Source organism: Bidens hawaiensis, unplaced genomic scaffold (assembly GCF_021521415.1).
Source record: "Bidens hawaiensis isolate Kalapana, Puna unplaced genomic scaffold, B.hawaiensis_p1.1 tig00019689_1, whole genome shotgun sequence".
NCBI classification, from domain to species: domain Eukaryota; kingdom Viridiplantae; phylum Streptophyta; class Magnoliopsida; order Asterales; family Asteraceae; genus Bidens; species Bidens hawaiensis.
In genome coordinates this window covers 98,099-123,929 of record NW_027492991.1, presented here as the reverse complement: position 1 = coordinate 123,929, position 25,831 = coordinate 98,099, and the positions used below count along the sequence as shown (strand labels likewise).

Below are 25,831 nucleotides of genomic sequence, written 5' to 3'. Positions count from 1 at the left end.
AGTTTTTTAGTAAACTTTTAACCCGAAAACAACCAAAACAACCGTTTTTTAGTAAACTTTTAACCCGAAAGCAACCAAACGAACCGTTTTTTAGTGAACTTTTCACCCGAAAGCAACCAAACGAACCGTTTTTTAGTAAACTTTTAACCCGAAAACAACCAAACGAACTGTTTTTAGTAAACTTTTCAACCGAAAACAACCAAACAAACCGTTTTTTAGTGAACTTTTAACCCGAAAACAACCAAAACGAGCTGTTTTTTAGTAAACTTTTCAACCGAAAACAACCAAACAAACCGTTTTTTAGTAAACTTTTAACCCGAAAACAACCAAAACGAGCCGTTTTTTAGTAAACTTTTCACCCGAAAACAACCAAAACAACCGTTTTTTAGTAAACTTTTAACCCGAAAACAACGAAACGAGCCGTTTTTTAATAAACTTTTCGCCCGGAAACAACAAAACGAATCGTTTTTTAGTAAACTTTTCGCCCGAAAACAACCAAACGAACCGTTTTTTAGTAAACTTTTCATCCGAAAACAACCAAACGAGCCGTTTTTTTAGTAAACTTTTCACCCGAAAACAACCAAAACAACAGTTTTTTAGTAAACTTTTAACCCGAAAACAACCAAAACAACAGTTTTTTAGTAAACTTTTCACCCGAAAACAAACAAACGGACGTTTTTTAGTAAACTTTTAACCCGAAAACAACTAAACGAGCCGTTTTTTAGTAAACTTTTAACCCGAAAACAACCAAACGACCTGTTTTTAGTAAACTTTTCAACCGAAAACAACCAAACAACCCGTTTTTTAGTAAACTTTTCACCCGAAAACAACCAAAACGAGCTGTTTTTTAGTAAACTTTTAACCCGAAAACAACCAAACGACCTGTTTTTAGTAAACTTTCCACCCGAAAACAACCAAACAAACCGTTTTTTAGTAAACTTTTAACCCGAAAACAACCAAAACGAGCTGTTTTTTAGTAAACTTTTCACCCGAAAACAACCAAACGAACTGTTTTTTAGTAAACTTTTCAACCGAAAACAACCAAACAAACCGTTTTTTAGTAAACTTTTAACCCGAAAACAACCAAACGAACTGTTTTTTTAGTAAACTTTTCACCCGAAAACAAACAAACGAACCGTTTTTTAGTAAACAATTAACCCGAAAACAACCAAACGAACTGTTTTTTTAGTAAACTTTTCACCCGAAAACAAACAAACGAACCGTTTTTTAGTAAACTTTTAACCCGAAAACATCCAAAACGAGCCGTTTTTTTAGTAAACTTTTCATCCGAAAACAACCAAAACAACAGTTTTTTAGTAAACTTTTAACCCGAAAATAAACAAAACGAACCGTTTTTTAGTAAACTTTTCACCCGAAAACAACAAACGAATCATTTTTTAGTAAACTTTTAACCCGAAAAAAACTAAACGAGCCGTTTTTTAGTAAAATTTTCACCCGAAAACAAAAAACGAACCATTTTTTAGTAACTTTTCACCCGAAGACAAACAAAAGAATCGTTTTTTAGTAAAATTTTAACCCGAAAACAACCAAACGAACTGTTTTTTAGTAAACTTTTCAACCGAAAACAGCCAAACAAACCGTTTTTTAGTAAACTTTTAACCCGAAAAGAACTAAAACGAGCCGTTTTTTAGTAAACTTTTAACCCGAAAACAACCAAAACGAACCATTTTTTAGTAAACTTTTCACCCGAAAACAAACAAACGAACGTTTTTTAGTAAACTTTTAACCCGAAAACAACCAAAACGAGCCGTTTTTAGTAAACTTTTCACCCGAAAACAACTAAACGAGCCGTTTTTTAGTAAAATTTTCACCCGAAAACAAACAAACGAACCATTTTTTAGTAAACTTTTCACCCGAAGACAAACAAACGAGTCGTTTTTTAGTAAAATTTTCACCCGAAAACAACAAACGAACCAGTTTTTTAGTAAACTTTTCACCCGAAAACAACCAAAACGAACCGTTTTTTAGTAAACTTTTCACCCGAAAACAACAAACGAACCAGTTTTTTAGTAAACTTTTCACCCGAAAACAACCAAAACGAACCGTTTTTTAGTAAACTTTTCACCCGAAAACAACCAAATGAACCGTTTTTTAGTAAACTTTTAACCCGAAAACAAACAAACGAACCGTTTTTTAGTAAAATTTTCACCCGAAAACAACAAACGAATCATTTTTTAGTAAACTTTTCACCCGAATGACCGGAAAAACGAGATGGCCGGAATCCATGGAGACGTGGTGCCAGAGATTAGGGGTTTTGGTCGGAATAACTTATGGATTTGAGGATTTGAGAGATTCGATTACTTGTAATGAAACTGATGATGATGAAGAACATCAAGTATGTTTGAGGATGATGATGATGAAGATGAGCTGCTGATGATGATGGTTGATTGATTGTTCAAGATGATGAGCTGCTGTTAGTTTTGGATGTGCAAGATGATGAATCTATTATTATTATTATATTATTACTATTATTATATTTATAATTTATTAAAAGAAGATTACTAAAATACCAACGGTCAACTGACGCCAGGAGTCATAAGAACCCGTCGGAGAAACACAGGGAGTCAAAGTTCGCAAAATCTTTTTCAGTGGCTAATCCATCGCGCGACGATATAAACCAGGGAGGCAAATTGCAGATTTCTCTTTTGATTATAACATAAGCTTCGGTTTACAAAACGGGTCGGTTTACATAATACAATATTACAAAACGAATACAAATCGAGACCCGAAATTGACGAATTTCACACTCGAAACCTTACCGACGCGCTGTCGTCGTTGTCTCCGGCGAAGTCCACCATCGTCAATCGTGCACCATTCGAGTTAAATGATACATCATTCGACTCGTTCTGATCCCCTTAACAAAGCCTTGTGTTTATTTTGTAATTCATGTAACCCTTATTTCAACATTTTTAAAATAAGATCGGGTTTGGGTTATAGGGTTTGGCCAATGAAGATGAAATCTACTTTGTTTTCTAATTATCCGATATGTTTTGAAGAGATAGAGAGACGGTGTAACTGTGTTGGGGAGAATGGTGGTGACCTGCAGGTTTTTGGCGTGTTGCAGCTGAAGAAGGTGGATAGGTGCCACATCAGCATAAGACTAACAAAGTTAATCATTCGTTAGTCGTGAATCATTAGAAACAAATACATCTTTAGTTGGGACTGCTGTAACATCCCACATCAATTGAGGAGAAGAATAAAACCTTCTTTGTAAGGAGGTGTATATTTTCTCCGTCACGTCGTGATTAGACATTTAATGATAGTAAATGAGATGAGAATTCCACATATACAACACAATTCTCATCAAATTCTTTGGTTATGGTACCCAAACAAAGAAATCCAAAGTTCACGTCAAGATCATGATTTGATTTAGGATCAAGTTGTTTCAGTGTTGGTTTGAACCAATAACATGCCCGTGTTACACGATGGGGGGTTCTTGGTTCCCATGTTCTAAATTATTGGTGACATTCATACCTAATTTTATCATGTAATAAAGTTTCTAATCTCATTCATTACATTTATTTATTCCAGTTATCTTAGTTTTAAAATTCTATCTTGTGTTACTAAATATGGTTATGTTATGTTGTCTTTATTCTTTATTATGTGTCATTGCCTACACGGCAAATACAAGAAGTTGACATTTATGTTGTTTTTGATTGTTATGTTACTAGGTTGCTTTAAACCATATATGGCACTTCAAACTTTTCTTTTTTAAAAGGTATAAGAAACTTGTATACATATTATTTGATGAACATGGTGTGATCCCACTTGTACATCCATTGCTTTATAGGTAAATATGAATCTAGTCGTAGATACATCAACACACGCAAAAAAATTAAAAGAATCAAAGACCAATAAAAACACGAATTGTTTTATCTTCTAACAATAAAACTCAAGTTGAAGCTTGTATGCGGTGTGCTTTAATGTTGGTGTATCAAACTTAAGTAACTGAGGGCTTGAATGACAAATCTAGTTCTCGAGTCTCGATAAGGTCAGGTAGCAATGTATCCTTTTGTCTACCTAGAAAGCTAGAACCTTGAATTAATGTCGTAAAAAAAAGAGAGAAAGAAGAACCTTTATTTAGATCTTAATGGAGCTCAACGTATTTCGATATATGAATATTTTATTTAGGGGGCTTCAAAAAAATCAAAATTGAATTCATTGTAAATATTTTTTTGCAATCAATTTTTTTTATTATAAATTTATAAAATTGTCATCTCATGCAAAACTGTAATGAACAGGAAAAAATATATAAAATTTAAAAACTATTTCATCCTCGAAAGAAAATATCTACAAGCATGCTCTAGTACTTCTCATGTTACTACTAAAGCAACATGCCAACATTTGCTTCAAAGCTCAAATGTTACAACTAAAATTAAGTGTTTCAACTTTCAAGTTTGAGCCTAAAAGCTATTGCTTTTCTAACGTGGTTTTTGTTACTTAATGTGCATGTCTTAGCAATGGTATTTAAAGAGATGCAAATGATTGCAATATGTTTTTTAACTGAATTTTTGCAATATGTTTTTGATCCTTCAAAGTTCAAACTAGACATTTTATAATTAATACAGAAGTCGTAAAATTTTAAATATAATTAAGAGAAGCTGAGAAAGTGAGAAGGTCAATGATATATGTACTACTTTATATATGATTTGCATACCTGAAATATTTTTTGGTTCAGATTTTTGTCGTGTGATTGGTGTTATCTCCCATGCGGAAATAAAGTATATACATTAACTTTTCTTAGTAAACATATTGAGCAATTTTTTGAGAGAATTCTTTAATTAAAATCTAGCGATACTAAATAAAACAAATAACAATGTATGAAAACCAAATTTTGCTACGCTTATGTTTTCGTTAATTTAGGGGTTTGCTAGAGACACCAACGGTTTTTCCAAAACACCCAACCTATCCTTGACGGATAGGTGAGGTGTTTCGAAAAAATGTGTTTTTTGTCCTTTTGTCTTTTTTTTATTATTTTATTGTTTTTTTTTTGTCTTTTGTTGTCTTCATTTTTATTTTTATTTCTTGATTTTGTTTGTTTGTTTTGTTTTTGTATTATCAGGGTGTAACCTATTATTATTTTCAATATATTTGGTTTTCAATCCATCGGTTTTAATATTACAACGAAACAACAATTCAAAAATTGAAACGAAACAACATAAACAAAACCAAATTTATATAATAATCTTAAATACATAAAAACGAGTTCGAAAAAACTAAACAAAATACAAAAACAAATTTAAACTGCAGCACCACTCACGTCGTCGTCTCGTTTGCATGTGGTGGGCTTATCCCCAACATCATCGTCACCTTCGTTCTACCGTCGTTGTAACATCTCGGATTTTTCGTATTTGTATTCGATTATGTTTGCCCGAATCGGGAATGTAATTCGAATATTTCTCATTAATAAAATCTTGTATTTATGAGTATTTAATTTTGTTTAATTCATTTTATATCCTCGTATTATTCAAACTCGTCAAACAATTTTGTTTAAATATATGAATAACTTCATTACAATCAGTAGCTTAAACAAGTTTGAGAATTTTTATTAATTAAAGTCCCAAACTCGGGTTTAAGCAAATGTAAAGCAGCCTGATCTTGGTATTAAACCAATTTTTATTCCAACACTCCATAAACTTAGAAATTTAAATAATATAAAATGAAACATAAGTTAAAAATGTTAGGAAATATTTTTTTTCATTTGAACAGTGACTAGCTCGTTAAAACGAGAAGTTCAACTTTAACTTGGTTGACCCCAAACTTGGTTTAAAATGAAAAATATTTAAAAAATTATTTTAAAAAAAAATTTTACTAATACAAAAACAAAAACAAAAACAAAAACAAACAAAATAAAAAAATAAAAGAAAAGAAAAGACAACAAAAAGAATTAAAATGAAAAACAAGAAAAAGACACGACTTTTCGGGCTATCCTTGGCAGATAGACCTATCCATAACAGATAGGCTTGATGTTTGTAATTTTTTTGGGTGTCCCTAACAGGACCCTTAATTTAACCATTTTATAGAAACCAATAACATACCATGTGACTTATCCGACTTTTAACAACATATATTGTAGAAAATAACTATAGAGAAATCGTAAGTACATAGAAATAGTAAGTTGTTTAGAGATCAAATAAGCTAAAAGTAAATCAATATTTTACATAAGAAAGGCTATTTGGACTACAACAGGAATAAAAAAAGACTTCACAAGAATTAATATCTATAGTTACTTTATTGTACTAAAGTTCAACGTAATTTTTACGCTTACTTGATGTGATAATCAAATAAATTTAAAAACTTGTAGCAATGATCTCTAAGCTTCAATAGTTTTAAATTGTTGCTTTCAAAAGTTTGTGTCGCTTCAATAACAATGTGAGGGCGCTCAACACTGGCATTAGAACGTTAGTCGAACTAAACCTCTCATATTTTGGGGGTCAATTTTCTTGTGAGTTGTGAGGGTTAATGTTGAGAGCATGATGCAAGTGAATGTGCCTTAAATGCCTTTTTCTCTCAATAAGATGTTCATATAGTGTGGTTCCCATTGGCACGTATGGATTAATGTTTTGTACTTTAGTTGGTTCGCTACCTGAGCTACTAAAATCTTGGAAATTGACTAGCCTTACTTCTTTCGGGGCTCCATCCCTCTTGACTATATAGGTAGGGGCTTAGCTGCTCCTAGTCAGATAAAAGTTCTATACTGGGGCTCTCGACAACCCTGAACTACTAAAAATCTAGCCCTTCGATGTGCTTGCCCAGCCTCTTCCACTAGAAAGAGCTTTTCTCTTAAGGCTTCTTGCCAGTAGTGAGAAAAACCTTGCTTATCTATCTTTAGAAAGAGGATAGAATCAAAGACAGTATCGATGCGATTTCCAGCTTTTCTTTAGCGGGAAAATATCTTTGGGAGCTGTAGTAGCAGTTAACGGTAAGCGATAGGGGAGGTGAGGCTAGAGGAAAGGAGCAAACCCCACGTCTAATCACCGATACTTGGGCCTGCTTGGGGACTGATTGGTTCCCCGGTCCCAGCAAGGCTATTTGTCTACTTGGCTATGGTTGTAGGCCTGAGTGGACGTCAGGTTATTGTCTGATAATACTATATGATAGGCAAGTTTTTTGCCCAACTGTTAAATTTCTTTGATGACAATCTCTAGTCTCTCACCCGCCGAAGCTTGGTTGTGGTTCAACAGTTCAACTTACTATGCCTTGGCCCAAGACTTCTCTTCCTTGCGTTTAATTCTTCCTTTTAGGTTGAGACACAATTAACATCATAAAATTTCCAATCCCAAATTAGGTCACGTTTATAAGATTATATTTAACTCAAGGGATGCAAGGTTAAAATCAAATTTCTTCGAGTCTACGATGGTCCATACTTTTAGAGCTTAGTTACTAGTCATCAAGCTACTTTTGCTTGTATGAACACGAGACTGTTCGAACCTCTTGTTGCTCGTAAATTGGGAAGGTTAACCCGTCACAAATTATACTTTCAAAAAACGTATACCATCCATTAAACCCTGTTTTTTTTAATATTTGATATTTTATAGTTTTAAAGTGCACATACAAATAAACATAATGTTTGTATTTATAAAAGTTGTGCATTTATCAATGGCTTTATATAAACTGTGAAAATTCATTATAGTTGTAAAAGATCATTACAATATATGCTCCATAAAAGTATAAAAAATTAATATATTTACAAAATATGTAAAATAATGGTGCATTTATTTCTGGATCATAACAAAAATATTCATAACAAAAATGGTGCATTATATTTCCAAAGTTTCATTATATTTGTATAAGAAATATTAGACGGGTGCCCGCGCGATGCAGCGGGAGTTTGAACCTGTTAATCACGTACAAATATAAGTGTTTATGGTTCGGTTAAAACCTTGAAATCGTTCAAACCGGTCATTGGTTTGACTTCTTTTTTATTTTTCTTTTTTACTTTCGGTTTGTTGGTCGGTTTCATAATTTTTAAAACGTAATGAACGGTTGGTTCGCGGTTTATATCGACAACTGGGCATATGAAACCAGAAAAGACTGTAAACTAACCTAATTGCAATATGATTCATTTTGTAACATTTGTTGTTATTATTTCGCGTCCTAGATCTTCATTAATATTTACTACCTCTGTCCCATTATAAGTGTCATAGTTTGACTTTTAAAGTCTTTCTTTTGCAACCTTGACCGTAAATATTTTTGTCCGTGTTATATAATACTTGATGAAAATTATATTAATGTAAAATACATTTAAAACCCAATCCATTCATATATTTTACATCAAGTATTATATAACACAAACAAAAATATTGTCGGTCAAAGTTAAACAAGAAAAACTTAAAAAATCAAACTGTGACACTTATAATGGGACAGAGAGAGTATCATTTATGTGGCTAAAATTATCATTTTTTATTTATGATTATCTCAAGTATCATATTATGTTGGGTTTAGTTAAAATTGATGGTAAATTTAAATTATTAATTATTTTAAACTAAATTTATTATTAAAGTTTGAAGCGTGAAACCACTGGAACCAGGCCGTTAGTAACTATTCAGTTTCAACTTTCAATGGTTGAGTTTGGTTTTGGACGACAAAAAATCAGTATTAACGGTTGGACTCAAAAGTTTAACTTAAAAACCATCAAAACCGACACTGAACACCCCTACGTGACATATTAATTTATTTAAAATGAAAAAAAATACAACAATATTATATCCAAATTAAAGAGAATAAAATGCTCATTTTTATGGTGCAATTTGTTTATAAAAATATTAACGTATGAAAATGTTATAGTCGTTTATAAATCATGGGTGAGAAGTTAGTTTACAAGTTAAATTAAAAACATAATATGGTTAAACATAAGGGACCAAACTTGTAAGTTTAATAGCTTGTGTTTAAAAGACATGTTTACCCTTACAAACATATATACCTCATGCTTTAAGTGTTGTAAATTACTTAAAAATGGGTGTATTAATTTGCCCTTATTTAATGTATTATATATAGTATAGATATATCATCCATCCATCCATGTTAAGGTGTGAATCCACAAGCCAAAACAATTACATACACTTTCTTTGTTTCTTTAAAGCCTGCTTTCTTCTTTTCTTAACTGGCCCATTCACCGAATCCTGACTCTCCATCTTCTCTCTCTCTCTCTCTCACGTACAAATTGATTCTACATTCATTCAATAATCACAATTCACCCACCGTCAAATTACAGGTTTAATCTTTCATTTTCACTTTCAATTTTCTGATCGATCGATCGATCACTGCTTTTGCTGCTGAAATTTTAATAAACTATTGAGTGCTTTTTGATTAATCTGTTATATTGATCGTGTTTGTTGAAAGTGATGTTAGCGATTATTAAATCAACGAGTAACGGATACTTTACGGAATTAAGAGTTCGGTAAAAGATGATCATGATGATGATAATCATGTGTAGATTATTAATATTATTATTGACAAATTGAAACAACACATCAGTTAGAGACTTAAATACACAGAAAGTAGAAATTGAAGAATTTGATTAATTTTGCTCAGATATTGCTAATTAAGCTGTGTTTTACTTTACTTGTGATGTCAACACAGTTTTAATTATAATATGTTGATCATAATAATAATAATGGTGTTAGTATGTTAATCCTGTTCAATCACTTACCTTCTACTTGGTAGAAGTTTTGCATCAAATTCTGGTGTTATCATTCCACACGCTTTTAGTATTTTTTTTTTTCGAACGAACACCAAAACGGCCAACCAACCTGCTGACAAGAAGCTAGCGAGCAGATCACGAAAACAACAAAAAGTAGAATTACAAATAAAACTTTCTCCACTTGTCCCAATCTAGGTCCAAATCTTAGATCGGTTTTTTATCCAAAGATGAGCCATCGACTTGATCTCACCGATAATTTTTTCGATCCACGCGTTTAGTTGGTTTTCGATTTCTTCCAAATTTTTTTATTATTTGTACTTACACCTCTTTCGCTATGCTTCTTTTAGCATATTATGATGTGTAAACTTTGTATAAACAGAAATCTCTGAACTAGTCTAGAGAAAGTGAGACATTTGTGATTTTAATTTACAAATTGTAATGAATACACGTATAGCGCACATATCGCCTATTTATACTAGACTAACTAACAATGTAAGTAGCTAACTTGTAACTAGTTCTAGATGCTATATGCTCAGTGATTTCTTTCTGTCTTTCTTACGCATCGACTGTTTCAAAATGTTCATTATCATTATTCCTAGCATCTTACACTTTGATAAACTTGTAGACAATAATTGAGAATCAAGCATTGTGATCAAAATGGGGCATCCACACTATTTCGGTCCGTCCTACATGTTAGAAACTGAGAATGATCAAAGCTGGAACTTTGCAGGAAATCCTTACCCGCATACAGGTAAATTTTAAAATTGATTACTAATTATGAATTTTGGTTATGCATTTATGTTTACTTCATATCGATAATGCTAAAAAAACTAACCTTTTTCTTATAAACATCCAACAGATAATATGTCGGTTGATGGCGCACAATACACGCACTATAATCACACACCAACCAGATATTCTTTATTACCTCACACTCTACAACTCCCAAATTATCAGCAAGATGTTGCGGGTCCATCAAATATTTCTATGCATACAGCATCTGCTTACATAGCTCCTGAAGATTATAGAAACCAAGCATCTTCATCTAATTACAGTGGAAATCCGTTTAATGAAGAAGATTTGGTTGACATTAGGGTCGGTAATGCAGGAGTTCAACATAAACGTAAAAGCCCCGGTGTTCCAGATGGTCAGAGTTCTTCCGATGTTGCAATGGTCAATGCAACCTGGCAAGAAAGTCAACCCATAAATTTTCTTAACGCTCCTCGGGATTATCATACACCACTCTATTGGCCTCTCGATTGGCAGGGAGATCTCATATAGGAGTGTGAGAAGCCGGTCTACGTTTGACTTGGAAACCAACACTGCAAGAAATCATTTGGCTAATAATGTGCCAGTTGACTTTTATTCAAATAGTCAAACCATGGATGTTTCACCCTCGATCAATTTGAATCCAAATCATATGTCTTCTGCTTCTCATGGTAAGGTTATTCATGCATGTATTAATATATTATTAAGTTTCTTAAAATAATATAAACGAAAAGTTACTATTCAATTTGCAGATAACAGTTATTTTAGTTATGAACTAAATCCGTTTCTCCAAGGAAGCAGTAATCCTAGCTCTTCGATAGTAACCGGGCAACAAAATAACAATCTCGCCCATAGAAATTTCCCGACTTGGATATAGTCAAAGTCAAAGGCCTGTTTCAACTTTCAGGGCGTGGATATAGTGGATATAGTCAAAGTCAAAGGCCTGTTTCAACTTTCAGGGCGTCTTCAACCAACTTGACGGATGGCGGGTTGCAGTTAGCCACCAATAACCATCCTTCCCACCCGCCTCGGCCTTCGTGGCACACAAGTGACAGGAGATACCGATCTTTATCCAGGGTGAATATTCATGATCGACCACCGCGTCAGGTATGTAAACTGGTCAAAATAATGACATGGCAGTTGCTGTATCTGTGACTTTGACCATGTTGACTTTTATCTTGAATATGCAGGGTCTTATGATTGTGGATCGGTCAACTTCCCATGGATCTAGAAATTCACTTGATCAGCATCAAGACATGAGACTTGACATAGATGACATGAGTTACGAGGTTTGCGAGACGTTTATAGGGCTGTAAACAAATCGAACGTTTGATGGCATGAAATGCTCAGCTGGAAGTTCGTTTATTAAATAAACGAACAAAATGAACAAAAGTTTTGTTTTTTAATTAAAATAACGAGCATGAACACATGTTTCGTTCGTTTATTTAAGTTCACATATGTTCGTTTATTTACTAGTTTGTTTATGCTCATTTAAATATTAATAGGGAATTTAAAAATTAATAGAAAAATTAAAATATATTAATATAATATGTTTGTTTGTGTTCGTTTACGTTCGTCAACCGTTTGTTTAGATTTTTAATGTTCGAACATGAACGAACACGAACATGTTCCTTTTTTAACAGACGAACATGAACAAAAAAGTTTGTTCAATTAATTATCCGTGTTCGTATTCGGTTAAAGTTACATGAAGTCATGAACGAACATGTACCCGTTGTGTCTGTTCAGTTCGTTTACAGGCCGGCCTTACATCATTTTATTATTCTTACTATTATATTATATAATTATAATCATAATTATTTATTGTTTAATTATTGGAATTGATAGGAACTACTTGCACTTGGGGAAAGAATTGGAAGTGTTGGCACTGGCCTGCCAGATCATCTTATCTCAAAATGTATACAAGAATCAATTTATTGTTCTTCAGACCAAATACAAGATGAAGGAACCTGTGTCATCTGCCTGGTGAGATTACGTTAAATAAAAATATTATTTGAATATTATGACTAATTTAGATGCGACGTGGTTTTATTTGCAGGAAGAGTATGCAAATATGGATGACGTAGGTGTGCTAAGAGTGTGCAGGCACGATTTTCATGTCGGGTGCATTAGAAAATGGTTTTCGATGAAGAACTTGTGTCCCGTTTGCAAAGCAGAACCCATGAAACAGAAATAATATGTAAGACCTCATAATGTGTTTGTAATTTGTAAATATATGTGTAAAATTTGGGGGATTTGAATACATTTTATGAACATTGTGCATCATGACAATCATGATGCTAACTTATTAGGGATGTGTGTACATATTTGTTTATGTTAAATGTTTGTGAAAGTTAGATTGAAATCAGAAGGTTTATTGATTGTTATGCATGATGCGATATATGTTAAAAACTATGGTGACATTTGAAGTTAATTTATCTGGTTATACTTGGTAAAAACATAAACATTAGATAAAAAAGTGAAAATTGGTAGAAGTAGATCATCTTATGTAATTGAGATGAGATTTATAATTTATTAGAGACAAAAGGAACTTTAGGTTATGAGGCCACGCACTTTTATGCTAATCTAGTTCTAGACCCAATGATTATTATTATCATTATTATTTATTTATTTTTGGAAACTTGGATTTGAATAATTTTAACTATTGATAAATAAAAGTCTCAACTAACGAGTTAGCTGCTAATGGTCTCATCTTTTAACATATTTGTTTCCGACGAACTGCGACTAACAAAAGCCTGACCTTGTTAATGTGATGATAACATGTTATGCATACATGTCAAAAAGTGTGTTTGTATGGAAAATATATGACAAAATCGGGCTTACGTGGCATATTACACCATCACCAACACCATGGTAGCCACCACCACTAGTCACTCCATGGCAGCAGCCACTATCAGCATCAGCACCAGACACCACCACCTTTAAAATGATAAAAGGATTTAGAAGTTTAAAGTATTAGAATTTTGAATTTGTAATGAATTTGGTTTATACAACACTCACAAGTGAGCTAGAATTTATCATTCCGGCTACCATCTATTGATCGCCGCCTCGACTGCTCACCCAATGGTCGTTGTTGCCACCTCTGTTGACCGGATGATGTGTTGCAAAAGACATAGCGTTTTATCCTGTTTTTGTGTTGTTTTGTGCGTAAACCGTTAACGATTATTTATTATTCTTGCATGAAATTACATGTTTGTAATTATTGTAGATTCCATGGTTGAAGAGAGTGAAAAACGAGCCTAAATGAAGAAGAAATAAGCTCAAACGGGAATCTAATTAAGCCGGTATGCGCGTACGAAGATAAACGAGCTGGAAAACGAAGAAACGGACGAAATGGCCTTGACTACGCCACGCGACCTAGGTGGGGGTCCATCTTCGCGCTATGTGGAGCCCAGGTGCCTAAGAACAGCTAGAGATCATAAAAACGACTATTTTGTTTTCTAGTGGGCCTTGTAGGCTTGTTTTACCTTATCTTATGTTAGGAATGAGGTGTTTAAACATATATATATATATATATATATATATATATATATATATATATATATATATATAAAGGGTTTATACCCTATGAACGATTTTTATTCATCTTTCCAGCCACCACACCTGTTCTAGAGGAGAAACCAAGGAGGACAAGCTTATGGTTCTATCTTTTATCCTTCGGTTGTCGGTTTTGACTATTTTTACGATTTTAAGTTCGTTTTTGGTTTTTAATCATTCAAACATTTTGTAATCGGATTTATATGAACATGTTCATCACTTTTATATATATTTTCTACTGTTCATTGATTATGATTGGCTAAACTTGTTTGAATCGCCTAGGTTTGATGTTTAACGGTTTATTTATCAGTTTTCGGGTGCTAATATTGTGTTTGATTGTTTAGTTATTGTAAAGTTCATAATTTGTGATATTATTCCATTAACCTTGCTGTCATTAGATGTATTTTAGGTTGCATGAGCCCCGAGTAGTTGATTATTGCATGAATTTATTTCGTGTAGTCGTTAATTGCTAGTTCGGTTAATACTGAGTGTGTCGATTGATTGTGGTAGACGCGTGCCATTAGGGTTTATGTTTCTTGCATCATTTAGGTCAGTAGGATCATCCTCTTTGAGTTGGACCAAAACCTTAGGGGTTAGCTTATCTCTCTGCTTTAGTTGATTTAGGTTGTGTTTGTTTTTGCTTATAAGGTCTGCAAGGAGCCTATGTCTGCGGGCGCGCAGACATAAGCTCTTGAAAACTGTTTGTTTTAAAAAAAAAGATACGAAAATTGCTTTTATTGTCTTAAAAAATAAGTTTTTTTTAACATCTTCACACTTCTTCACATCATACCAAGTACCAACACATAATGTCCAACACCACCACCACCCACCCACCGTCCGCCACCACCCACCGTCCGCCACCACCACCGTCCGCTACCACGACCACCCACCACCACCACCGTCAACCACTCACTACCGCCACCGTTAACCACCGACCACCACCACCGTCCATCACCACCACCACCCCGTTGGCCACAACCACCGTCCACTACCACCACCATCACCATCACCACCACCACCACCACCCACCGTCCGTCACCACCACTACCCGCCACCACCATCCACTACTACCCGCCACCACCACCCGCCACAACCATCCACCACCCACCACCATCCATTGTCGGCCACCATCACGGTCCACCACCCACCACCACAACCGTCCATCACCACCACCCACCGTTCACCGCCTACCACAATTGTCTACCACCACCCACTTCCATAGTTCGTACACCACTACCAATTATTTTAGAAGTCTACAAATGTTAAATGACTTTTATCTGTTGTAATATATATGATAGGTAACTACTTTTCAGCTTATGCAGACGATATCCAGTTTATAAAACAAACAGTATTATATTTTCAGATTGCAGACCTTCAGACCACATCTTCAGTTGCAGACATTAAATCAGATGAAATCAGATTGCAGACAATTTTTGTCTCAAAAACAAACAGCACCTTAGTTACCCGTTGCGAGACCACGTGCGGTTTTCTAGCTATTGCCTAGGTTAGTTTGTAAGTTGAGTTATTTTATCTTTATTATTGAATTACCCCTCTCTTCCTAGGTTTGTAATTAGCTCGAGCCTTAGTGAGGATTGTGATTTTGATACGAACCAAGTAATAAATCATTAGCGTACGTAAATAAACAACTGTAAATTAAAAGCTAAATAGACGTTGTTAGGGTTTTCTGGTAAAACTGACCGTAGGGACCCAGTTGCCTTGATTACATCTATCTTAGTTCATCTTTAGCACCTGAGCCATCCTATACTCGTTAAGTCATCTTACCTAGGTAATTCGTTTTCTTATTATCGTTAAATCCTTTTTAAGTTTCCAGTTAGTTTCGTTAAGTTTCATCGTTAGTTAAGTTAGTTTAGATTTATAAGTTAAACAAATATATTATTTAGGCAGGACTGGAGTAGGGTTAGTAATCTGAGCCACCTCACGTGTCTTTGTGTTCGATACTCGGATTTCCTTAGTCTTTACTGCATACGATATTCCGTTTTAATTTAAATCTTAGTTGTGAGTCGTAGTTTTCATAGACACATTTTCGCACATCACCCGACCATGACTAACACCTCTCGCCACTCCATGGATTGGCTGTGGTGCAAGCATGGTGGGAAATGCGTCGACCATGTGGTCAGAGATTCCATTTATTTTGGTTGAATTTCTTCATATTTTGATAGGATTGTTAAATTTCTTCATATGCAGGATTTTACTTCCAAATCCAATTTATTTGCTGAGTATACAAATTAAGATTTAAGTTAAGATTTTAATTCCAACAAATTAAGAAGCCAAGTACATTAAAGAAAATTTCAGTTCAACTAAATTATATTGAATTACGCAAACCAAACACGCCACTTGATTGACATGATACTTTAAACAAATGCAACAAGTACCATTTAATTCCCATTCAAATCATTATCAAGCGTATTTTCCACTAATGAAATATTAGGTGTGATCCAACTTGGCATATCAATTCCATGGAATGGAGTCTCATTGGTTGGCCGCAAAGTCTAAATCTTGTTTAGCTCATGTAGTGACGACACTTTACATTATTAACATGAATTAATTCGGTTCAATGTTTCAGGTTTGTAGGGTTGCAAATGAGTCGAGGTGCCGAAGGTTCAAATCTCACCATTTAAAAAAGTAAAGCCTTATCTAACACGTGAGTAGCATACTAGCGTTAGTCGCTAGGTAAAAGACCTTTAGTTTCAAATATGTGCATATGTTAGTGTTGTAATATTGCTTTTCTATATGTAGCAAATGAATCTATTGCTTGTGAAAAACATTTTAACTTGATGTGTGACGGTCAGCGGCCTAACACACCCATGCGTGTACAAGAAATGGCCTCATCAACCTGAACATGTTTTCACTCCTTATGCTACATCATACCATTTATATAACTCCATTTTCTGTGTTTTTATCTCTCATAGTTAGGGTCGTTCAAACCGTTCATCGCTCGAACTCGTTCGCCGCTCGCTCGGAAAATGCACGTTCATTTTTTCGCTCGATTGAAAACAAGCCGCTCTGCTCGGTTCGGTTTGTAAATGAGCCAAGCAACGAGCAAAGGTCTGATCGATTCGGTTCGGCTCGAATATTTTTAATGTATTTTAATATATAATTATATATGAACAAATATATAAATGTATAGACAAGACACATAAATACAGGCTTACAATTATTTTAATTTTACCCCTTTAAAATTTTCATATTCCGTCAATTTTATAGTTCTGTTTGTTTGCTTCAAGCTTTTAGAGTACTAGAAGTTTGTTTACATGATCATTATATCTCACTTCAAACTTATTTATAATAAAAATTTACAATATATTACGCGTTTGTCTAATAACTACTGATTTATTTATAAAATATATTATTTACAACCTTCAAATTTGTTTCTTATTGAAAATTTTAAAGTGGAAAGGAAATAAATAATGTTTGAAATCGCTCGATGTTCGATCGAAAAATGCCGGATTCGATTTGGCTCGTTTCGGTTTTCTCTCGGTTCGAATTTCATCCGTTCGGTTCTAATTGTTTGTAAACGAGCCAAGCAACGAGCAAGCTTTCGCTCGGTTCGGCTTGCTCAGTTCGGCTCGGCTCGTGAACAACCTTACCCATAGCTTTCCATTCTTTCATCTACACAAAACAAGAACAAACCCAAACGGGGCCTAAAATGGGCCATTGGCCTTAAAAGTAAACTTAAGCCTCATGACTCATCCGTGTAAAGTAAACAATAGTCCAAACAAAAATATTTTGTTTCATGTTTGATTTTATCTAGAGTTATAAACGTTTAAAAATTACACCGAATAAAATATTTATTTTTTCCATTAAAATAGAAGACGAATGGTTAATAAGCTAAATCGCCAACACTTTCTTGATTGTGAAATCAAGTCTTTTAAAAATTACACAGATAGATATTCTTAGAGCCGTTGGACTCGACTAAGTAGCTCCACAGCCTCTGACACAAGATACCACAAGTTTCAAACACAAATGTTATAAACATGTGTTGATCATCAAGACACGTTTTTCGGGTTTGGTCACTTTGAGTGAAACGAAACAACTTTTAAAACAGCTTTACCCAACATGAAAACACTACTTCCTCAAACAACAAATAGATGTTCACGTGTGCCATTGAGTTGATTGTATTGTGAATTTGTGATTGCATCGTGACTCATTTTTCTATTTCCTCTTTTCATGAAACTTGTGTAGAAAAACGTCAGGGCCGTCTCCGAGAATTTATATACCTCGGCCGAACTAAAATAAAAAGGCCCATAGGCTTTAACGAATAACGAAATACGTAAGCTAATTTTTTTTATAAAGGACGGTTAATGTTATAACAATAAACATAGTAGAAATATAGTAGTAATTTAATGTCACAATTTTCGAAACCCTAAAATTTAATACATATACAAGTTATTAATACAAAAATGGTATGTTGTTGAAATAGAAGTTATTAGATTAAGGGTGAAATATAATTGAAACAAAACTAAAAGTGATGAGTATGTAAATAATAAATTTAATAATAATGAAATAAAGAGCATAAACTATTTTTATCATTCCTTAAAACTTGATTTTGAAGTCATCCTACCTCAATTTCTTTTTTGGATTTGTAGGTTTATGAAACAATTTATGGATACTAGGTGTACGGATACGTTAATGATGACAGCTAGGTATTTCGCCATCTCAAATGGTGGAGTATGACTCTTTATCACGTTTTAATTCTTTCAAACTAGCAGTGTTAGTGAAAAAACTATATATGAATCGACAACATCTCTTAATTTATAAAGACATAATAATTACGCGTCAATTGGTTTCATACATTATCCATTTTAACGTGGATTCATATGTAAATACTGGTTACAAATATATTCTATTGTTTATTTAGAAATCAAGTACAAGGGTTAGTAAAATAGTTATTGTATATGTCGAGATTGGAATATTTACTGCATGTAAAAAAATAATAAAATAAAATTATTGTATATCTAGATTAGCAATAACAATATATTAAAATCAAAATAAATCAGGGACCAATTTTGTCATTCTCCTAACTTGATTTGCAACCAATTTTAACTTCACGTGTGCCTCGTTGTCTCCGGCATGTCTTTAATATTCCGGCGCAAATGAATTTTCCGGCTAGTTTTCTACAACCAAAATTAGAGGCCAAATCGATCAATTTACAGCGTCGTTTGATTTAGGATCATTTACCGATATATATATATATACATAAAAAAATTTTGGCCCCTGAAAATTAAGTGCCCCGGCCGAGGGTGCGGCTCGCACACCCTCCGGGCCGGCCCTGAAAAACGTGAACCCCGGGCAACAATTTGCTCAGACAAAATGATCCTATGTTTATGGGTCAAGTTTCTCAAAGAAAATGATTTGTCGGCACATGTTTACGCATTTAACTAAAACTTGAGTCGGGTCCACGTACGTACGTAGTAAACTGTTGGAAATTTTATTATAATTATTGTAAAATAATTATTATTACCAAATGTAATTATATTTGAATGAGAAATCGATAAGTTGTAAGAGTTTACTGAATTATTTAAGTTTCGTAAGTGTTGCATTCAAATTCAACTTAACTCTTATAGTTAATGGTGTGTTAACTCAAGGCTTTTGGTTAGGACATGGCTCATGCATATATACTACCATAAGTCTTGGATCATTTTTTGGTAGAGAGAAAAATTGTTCTTGCAATCTCATACACAATCAAAAGTATTTACTGACTTTTCGATTTTACGCACTCTTGTATTAGGTATAGTTCAGGTGCTACGCTAATCCCGGCAGTACGATCTGCTTAGGCTATTGTACCCTGGGAAATAGATGGGTTCACATGGGTGACCCGAAATTCGTTTTTTAAAGGAAGCGTGTTTTACACGTGTCCTAGTCACATTGTTTCTTGCTTTGTTATTTCTTTCTAATTTATTTGTATTTTGGTTTCTTAAAATTCTTGAAATTAGACTTCTTAAAACTTCATATGAAACGAGTTAAAAGTGCTATTTATTTAAATTTTATTGTTCGAAGCTGGTGATCCAGCCCTTGCATTATGCCTTGTTCTTTTCGTCGTTGTATAAAATATTGCTCCAACTCATCTTATAATTTTTGTCGAAGCATGAAATGAATCTGACCTGATCCATGACGATGTTTCCACGGATTTTTGAGATGAACGAACCACGACTTGATCTTCTTCTTCGATTGCTTGAGACCTGCAATGGCTTTTCGGGGGTGTGGAGGTGACTGCTGAGAAATCCTGAGGATCTCTTGTTTACAGACACAAAAATAGGGTGGTGGCTCTTATTGAGCATGACCCCATAATAAGGAGGTGGAGACCTCCTTATATAGAGAGCCTCATGGCCACCATCATGGTACCCTAATGGGCCTAGCCCAGTTAGGGTTACCTCCACAAAACCCCCTCAGCCCAATAACATTGTATTAGTCCATATAATAAAATAAGCCAAACATAATAAATTTAGGGTCGTAAAACCGGGTTTAGTACCATACCCCTACAAGCCCCCCAAGTCCAGTGTTGCTCCTAGGCGCGCAAGCGTTTAGGTGGAGCGCTGGACTTTATGAGGTGTGTTAGGACATGAGGCGGTTCTTTCCCTTTTCTTCGGCCCTATCTTTATTGTCTTTGAGTTTTGGGAGGTTTTCCTCATGATGATGACGTGTTGTGGTCCTTATGATAATGATGGTGCACTATCATGAATAAGATATAGCACGCCGAATAATAAAAGCCTGCGCGCGAGGCGACTTACGAGCTATGAGAATAATAAAGCTCGCGCGCGAGGCGACTTATGAGCTATGAGAATAATAAAGCTTGCGCACGAGGCGACTTACGAGCTGAAAAAATAATGAAGCTTGCGCACGAGGCGACTTACGAGCTATAGAATAATAAAGCTTGCGCGCGAGGCGACTTACGAGCTGTAAAAATAATGAAGCTTGCGCGCGAGGCGACTTACGAGCTATAGAATAATAAAGCCTGCGCGCGAGGCGACTTACGAGCTATAGAATAATAAAGCCTGCGCGCGAGGCGACTTACGAGCTATAGAATAATAAAGCCTACGCGCGAGGCGACTTACGGGTCTGTGAGAATAATAAAGCCTGCGCGCGAGGCGACTTACGAGCTATGAGAATCATAAAGCCTGCGCGCGGGGCGACTTACGAGCTGTAAAAATAATGAAGCTTGCACGCGAGGCGACTTACGAGCTATAGAATAAGAAAGCCTGCGCGTGGGGCGACTTACGAGCTTTAAAAATAATGAAGCTTGCGCGCGAGGCGACTTACGAGCTATAGAATAATAAAGCCTGCGCGCGAGGCGACTTACGAGCTATAGAATAATAAAGCCTGCGCGCGAGGCGACTTACGGGTCTGTGAGAATAATAAAGCCTGCGCGCGAGGCGACTTACGAGCTATGAGAATAATAAAGCCTGCGCGCGGGGCGACTTACGAGCTGTAAAAATAATGAAGCTTGCACGCGAGGCGACTTACGAGCTATAGAATAATAAAGCCTGCGCGCGGGGCGACTTACGAGCTGTAAAAATAATGAAGCTTGCACGCGAGGCGACTTACGAGCTATAGAATAATAAAGCCTGCGCGCGGGGCGACTTACGAGCTGTAAAAATAATGAAGCTTGCGAGCGAGGCGACTTACGAGCTATAGAATAATAAAGCCTGCGCGCGAGGCGACTTACGAGCTATAGAATAATAAAGCCTGCGCGCGAGGCGACTTACGGGTCTGTGAGAATAATAAAGCCTGCGCGCGAGGCGACTTACGAGCTATGAGAATAATAAAGCCTGCGCGCGGGGCGACTTACGAGCTGTAAAAATAATGAAGCTTGCGCGCGAGGCGACTTACGAGCTATAGAATAATAAAGTCTGCGCGCGGGGCGACTTACGAGCTGTAAAAATAATGAAGCTTGCACGCGAGGCGACTTACGAGCTATAGAATAATAAAGCCTGCGCGCGGGCGACTTACGAGCTGTAAAAATAATGAAGCTTGCGCGCGAGGCGACTTACGAGCTATAGAATAATAAAGCCTGCGCGAGGCGACTTACGAGCTATAGAATAATAAAGCCTGCGCGCGAGGCGACTTACGGGTCTTGTGAGAATAATAAAGCCTGCGCGCGAGGCGACTTACGAGCTATAGAATAATAAAGCTTGTGCGCGAGGCGACTTACGAGCTGTAAAAGTAATGAAGCTTGCGCGCGGGGCGACTTACGAGCTATAATATGATGTAATGACTAGCCCACAAGGGCCTCTCCTGCGCAGGATGACTATCCCGGCTTGTCTTCAAAATAATAATGAAGGCACAAATGGCCAGATAATAATAATGATGTCATAGGTGCTTGTGCGGCTCGTAGTCAAACATTTAAGCTTGGCGCGTGGCCTATGGGTTTATGAGGATTCCCAACCTTTAAGTTTGGCATGTAGCCATGTGGGATATTATGAGGATTCCCAACCTTTAAGTATGGCGCGTAGCCATGTGGGATATTATGAGGATTCCCAACCTTTAAGTATGGCGCGTAGCCTATGGGTTTATGAGGTTCCCAACCTTTAAGTATGGCGCGTAGCCACGTGGGATATTATGAGGATCCCCAACCTTTAAGTATGGCGCGTAGCCATGTGGGATATTATGAGGATTCCCAACCTTTAAGTATGGCGTGTAGCCATATGGGATATTATGAGGATTCCCAACCTTTAAGTATGGCGCGTAGCCTTATGGGATATTATGAGGATTCCCAACCTTTAAGTATGGCGCGTAGCCATATGGGATATTATGAGGATTCCCAACCTTTAAGTATGGCGCGTAGCCATATGGGATATTATGAGGATTCCCAACCTTTAAGTATGGCGCGTAGCCATATGAGTACAATCATGGTTGTTCTTATCCTGATCTGGATTAGACTGTTCTTCATTTGTTGTGTCGCTTACGCGCGGCCTGCGTAAGGTCTCCTTTATTCTCACGCGCAGATGTGGTGCGTGAGCGTGCATTGATGCGTGAGCATCTGATATGCATGAGCATATGTGATACGCGAGAGCATGCGTAATGCGTGAGCATATGTGATGCGTGAGCATACGTGGTATGCGTGAGCATGCGCGATGCGTGGAGTAATCGCCGGGATCGCGCACGCGACCCGCTGAGGCGTGAAGTAATCGCCGGGAGCGTGCACGCGACCCACTGTGGCGTAGAGTCATCGCCGGGAGCGCGCATGCGACCCGCTGTGGCGTAGAGTAATCGCCGGGAGCGCGCATGCGTCCCGCTGTGGCGCGCATGATCTAGAGATTTTGAGTATCCACATCAGGTAGGTTTTATGTAAAACCAAAAGATCTGATAGGATTTATAGATCCATAAATATGAAGTGTGACTGTTGTTCAAACGAACCCAGATTTGAAAAAATCGTAACTAGATTTGGTATATTTCACTTAGAAAAAACACAGATCTAAGGGCTTTCCCCAAAAGTTCGGTGGTATTTCTTCCTGTGTATTTCCAGATCCGGAAGTATTTTTTAGATCTAAGGATTTTTGGATTTCCATAGAACATATCTGAAAGAAGAAACCGTAGACCCGAGATATTGATGAACAGATCGGAGGGCCGAGATGAGAAGCGAAGTGTGGTTCATTGAGCTCCCACGGATGGTGCCAATGTCGAAGCATGAAATGAATCTGACCTGATCCATGACGATGTTTCCACGGATTTTTGAGATGAACGAACCACGACTTGATCTTCTTCTTCGATTGCTTGAGACCTGCAATGGCTTTTCGGGGGTGTGGAGGTGACTGCTGAGAAATCCTGAGGATCTCTTGTTTACAGACACAAAAATAGGGTGGTGGCTCTTATTGAACATGACCCCATAATAAGGAGGTGGAGACCTCCTTATATAGAGAGCCTCATGGCCACCATCATGGTACCCTAATGGGCCTAGCCCAGTTAGGGTTACCTCCACAAAACCCCCTCAGCCCAATAACATTGTATTAGTCCATATAATAAAATAAGCCAAACATAATAAATTTAGGGTCGTAAAACCGGGTTTAGTACCATACCCCTACAATTTTCTTTTTATGTTTATGTATTGTAATCTTTATTATTTTCAGTTTTATTTCTTTTTGTGAACTGTTTTCCTACATAAACAATGGTTAAAAAGTTGTGTGATACTTTTTTTGTATGTTATTTAAGTGACATCAATTTGACCGTATAACTTTAAAGTGACACCCGTATAATGATACTAGATAAGTAGATGTGACTATTACGTACATCTCGTATTTAGTTATAAAATCAAAGCATAAAGCAAAACTTAAATACTAATTATAAACACACCTAATATTCTAATAATAACGTAAACAAAAATAAAATGATTGTGCTTTGACTCGAACCATCAATATTTTATAAGGTGTTATCTGGAGTGACGTGGAAACACAACAAACATTGCATGATGGAAAGGATAATGGGAAAGACATTATATTATACTTTATACACGGGTGCGTGTATATGTATGTATGTACATGTTATGGCATGTAATTATCTTGGTTGGAAGTACGATGATATCTTATTTAGCACATGTAATGTAACTGTCATCAACCAAGTGAATTTGGTATGACTCCCACAATTGAAAACAAGCATGCATTATTGCCTAACCAGGAACTCCACATTGAATTATCAGTGTTTGTTCTAATGGACAGTGGTCTTCGATGCTCCTGATTTAGTAGAATTATCATCCATTACTTATAATGCATATGTAACATCTCATTGGGGGGATATTTAAAAAAAAAACATATCTAATTTGGTTAAAGGTTTTATCTACACTAGTGGTTATACTTTAAGTACAATTAATAGGTGTGTTAGTTTTGCCTCAAAAGTTAATTACTCCGATACTTGTATGCAGTATTTTGTATGGTTTTCGTTTTAAATAATATTTAAAAAGTTATGTTGAGTTACCACAAAATTATCGATGTTATCCGTGTTACTCTATCCAGTTAAGTTATCTTAAGTATATTTTAGAATACCTTATCTCATCTTGTTCAGTGTTTACCTATCTATCTGGCTATCTCCATATTGAATAGTAAATTAGTAGTCTTCGATTAACATGCATCATCTCTTATAGAGATACGACTGTAATATACAACAAATATGGATCATCTAAATATGTTATTCTGTTTTTGTTTAAACTCTTTCACAACTTAGTTATTAGTTTTCGAATCTTACGACAAAATTCAAAGCAACAAATATTTTTTTTAAATCCAGAAAGTTTAGTGGGTGGCTTTCTTGTTGTCTCTTTAATCATTTCAAGAACCTCCCAAATCAATTACTATATATTGTCTTTTTCAATTTCCGTATAATATCCACTCACTTCAATTATTAATCATTATATAGCCATTTAAATGAATTAAACAAATTTAAACATAATTATTTTAATGAGAAAAATATAGGCACCGCAAGGTTTGTGCACAAATAATTGATCATTTTCCATTTTTATGTGAAAGATGTAACGTTGCGGTCTAGTTGAATGTATGAACACGAGACCACATAAAGGATAGGTGCAAAATGCATCACAACAATCTTTGTTTATGAGTGATCATGATTTCATGGATGCCATTTTTTTAACTTAATATACTGTGTAAAATTGTTATATCTTAAGAATATATATAGACACCATATTTGGGAATCAATATTATGTTAAAAGTTCTATGAACACATAAAAAAAAATGAAATAAAAAATATTTTATTTTACTCTAAACTATTTTTATTTAAGTTTATCTTCTATTCTAAATATATAGAAAATAAACTATAAAAATGTACATAATATGTACATGCGCATTTAAACAAAGGACTGTATGTAACTATGTATCATACTTT

At 35.5% G+C, this 25,831-nt stretch overlaps 2 protein-coding genes across 2 annotated transcripts; both read left to right on the top strand.

The window, feature by feature from the left end:
• Positions 1–9,088: 9,088 nt before the first annotated feature.
• LOC143559001 (uncharacterized) lies at positions 9,089–10,945 on the top strand. The gene is made up of 3 exons (XM_077047717.1): positions 9,089–9,235; positions 10,290–10,415; positions 10,524–10,945. Exons 2-3 carry the CDS (start codon positions 10,322–10,324, stop codon positions 10,943–10,945), a joined length of 516 nt encoding a protein of 171 aa, XP_076903832.1. The 5' UTR covers positions 9,089–9,235; positions 10,290–10,321.
• Positions 10,946–11,045: 100 nt separating this feature from the next.
• LOC143559014 (E3 ubiquitin-protein ligase MBR2-like) lies at positions 11,046–12,795 on the top strand. Its single transcript, XM_077047726.1, has 5 exons — positions 11,046–11,121; positions 11,340–11,539; positions 11,623–11,721; positions 12,278–12,415; positions 12,489–12,795. Exons 1-5 carry the CDS (start codon positions 11,046–11,048, stop codon positions 12,624–12,626), a joined length of 651 nt encoding a protein of 216 aa, XP_076903841.1. The 3' UTR covers positions 12,627–12,795.
• Positions 12,796–25,831: the final 13,036 nt, after the last annotated feature.

Excerpts from the sequence above, each read along its gene's own strand:
- LOC143559001 (XM_077047717.1), top strand. The coding sequence starts at position 10,322 with ATGGGGCATCCACACTATTTCGGTCCGTCCTACATGTTAGAAACTGAG. Across the intron at positions 10,416-10,523 it reads AAATCCTTACCCGCATACAG|ATAATATGTCGGTTGATGGC; the intron begins GTAAATTTTAAA and ends AACATCCAACAG.
- LOC143559014 (XM_077047726.1), top strand. The coding sequence starts at position 11,046 with ATGGATGTTTCACCCTCGATCAATTTGAATCCAAATCATATGTCTTCT. Across the intron at positions 11,122-11,339 it reads TGGTAAGGTTATTCATGCAT|GGCGTGGATATAGTGGATAT; the intron begins GTATTAATATAT and ends TTCAACTTTCAG. Across the intron at positions 11,722-12,277 it reads TAGATGACATGAGTTACGAG|GAACTACTTGCACTTGGGGA; the intron begins GTTTGCGAGACG and ends TGGAATTGATAG.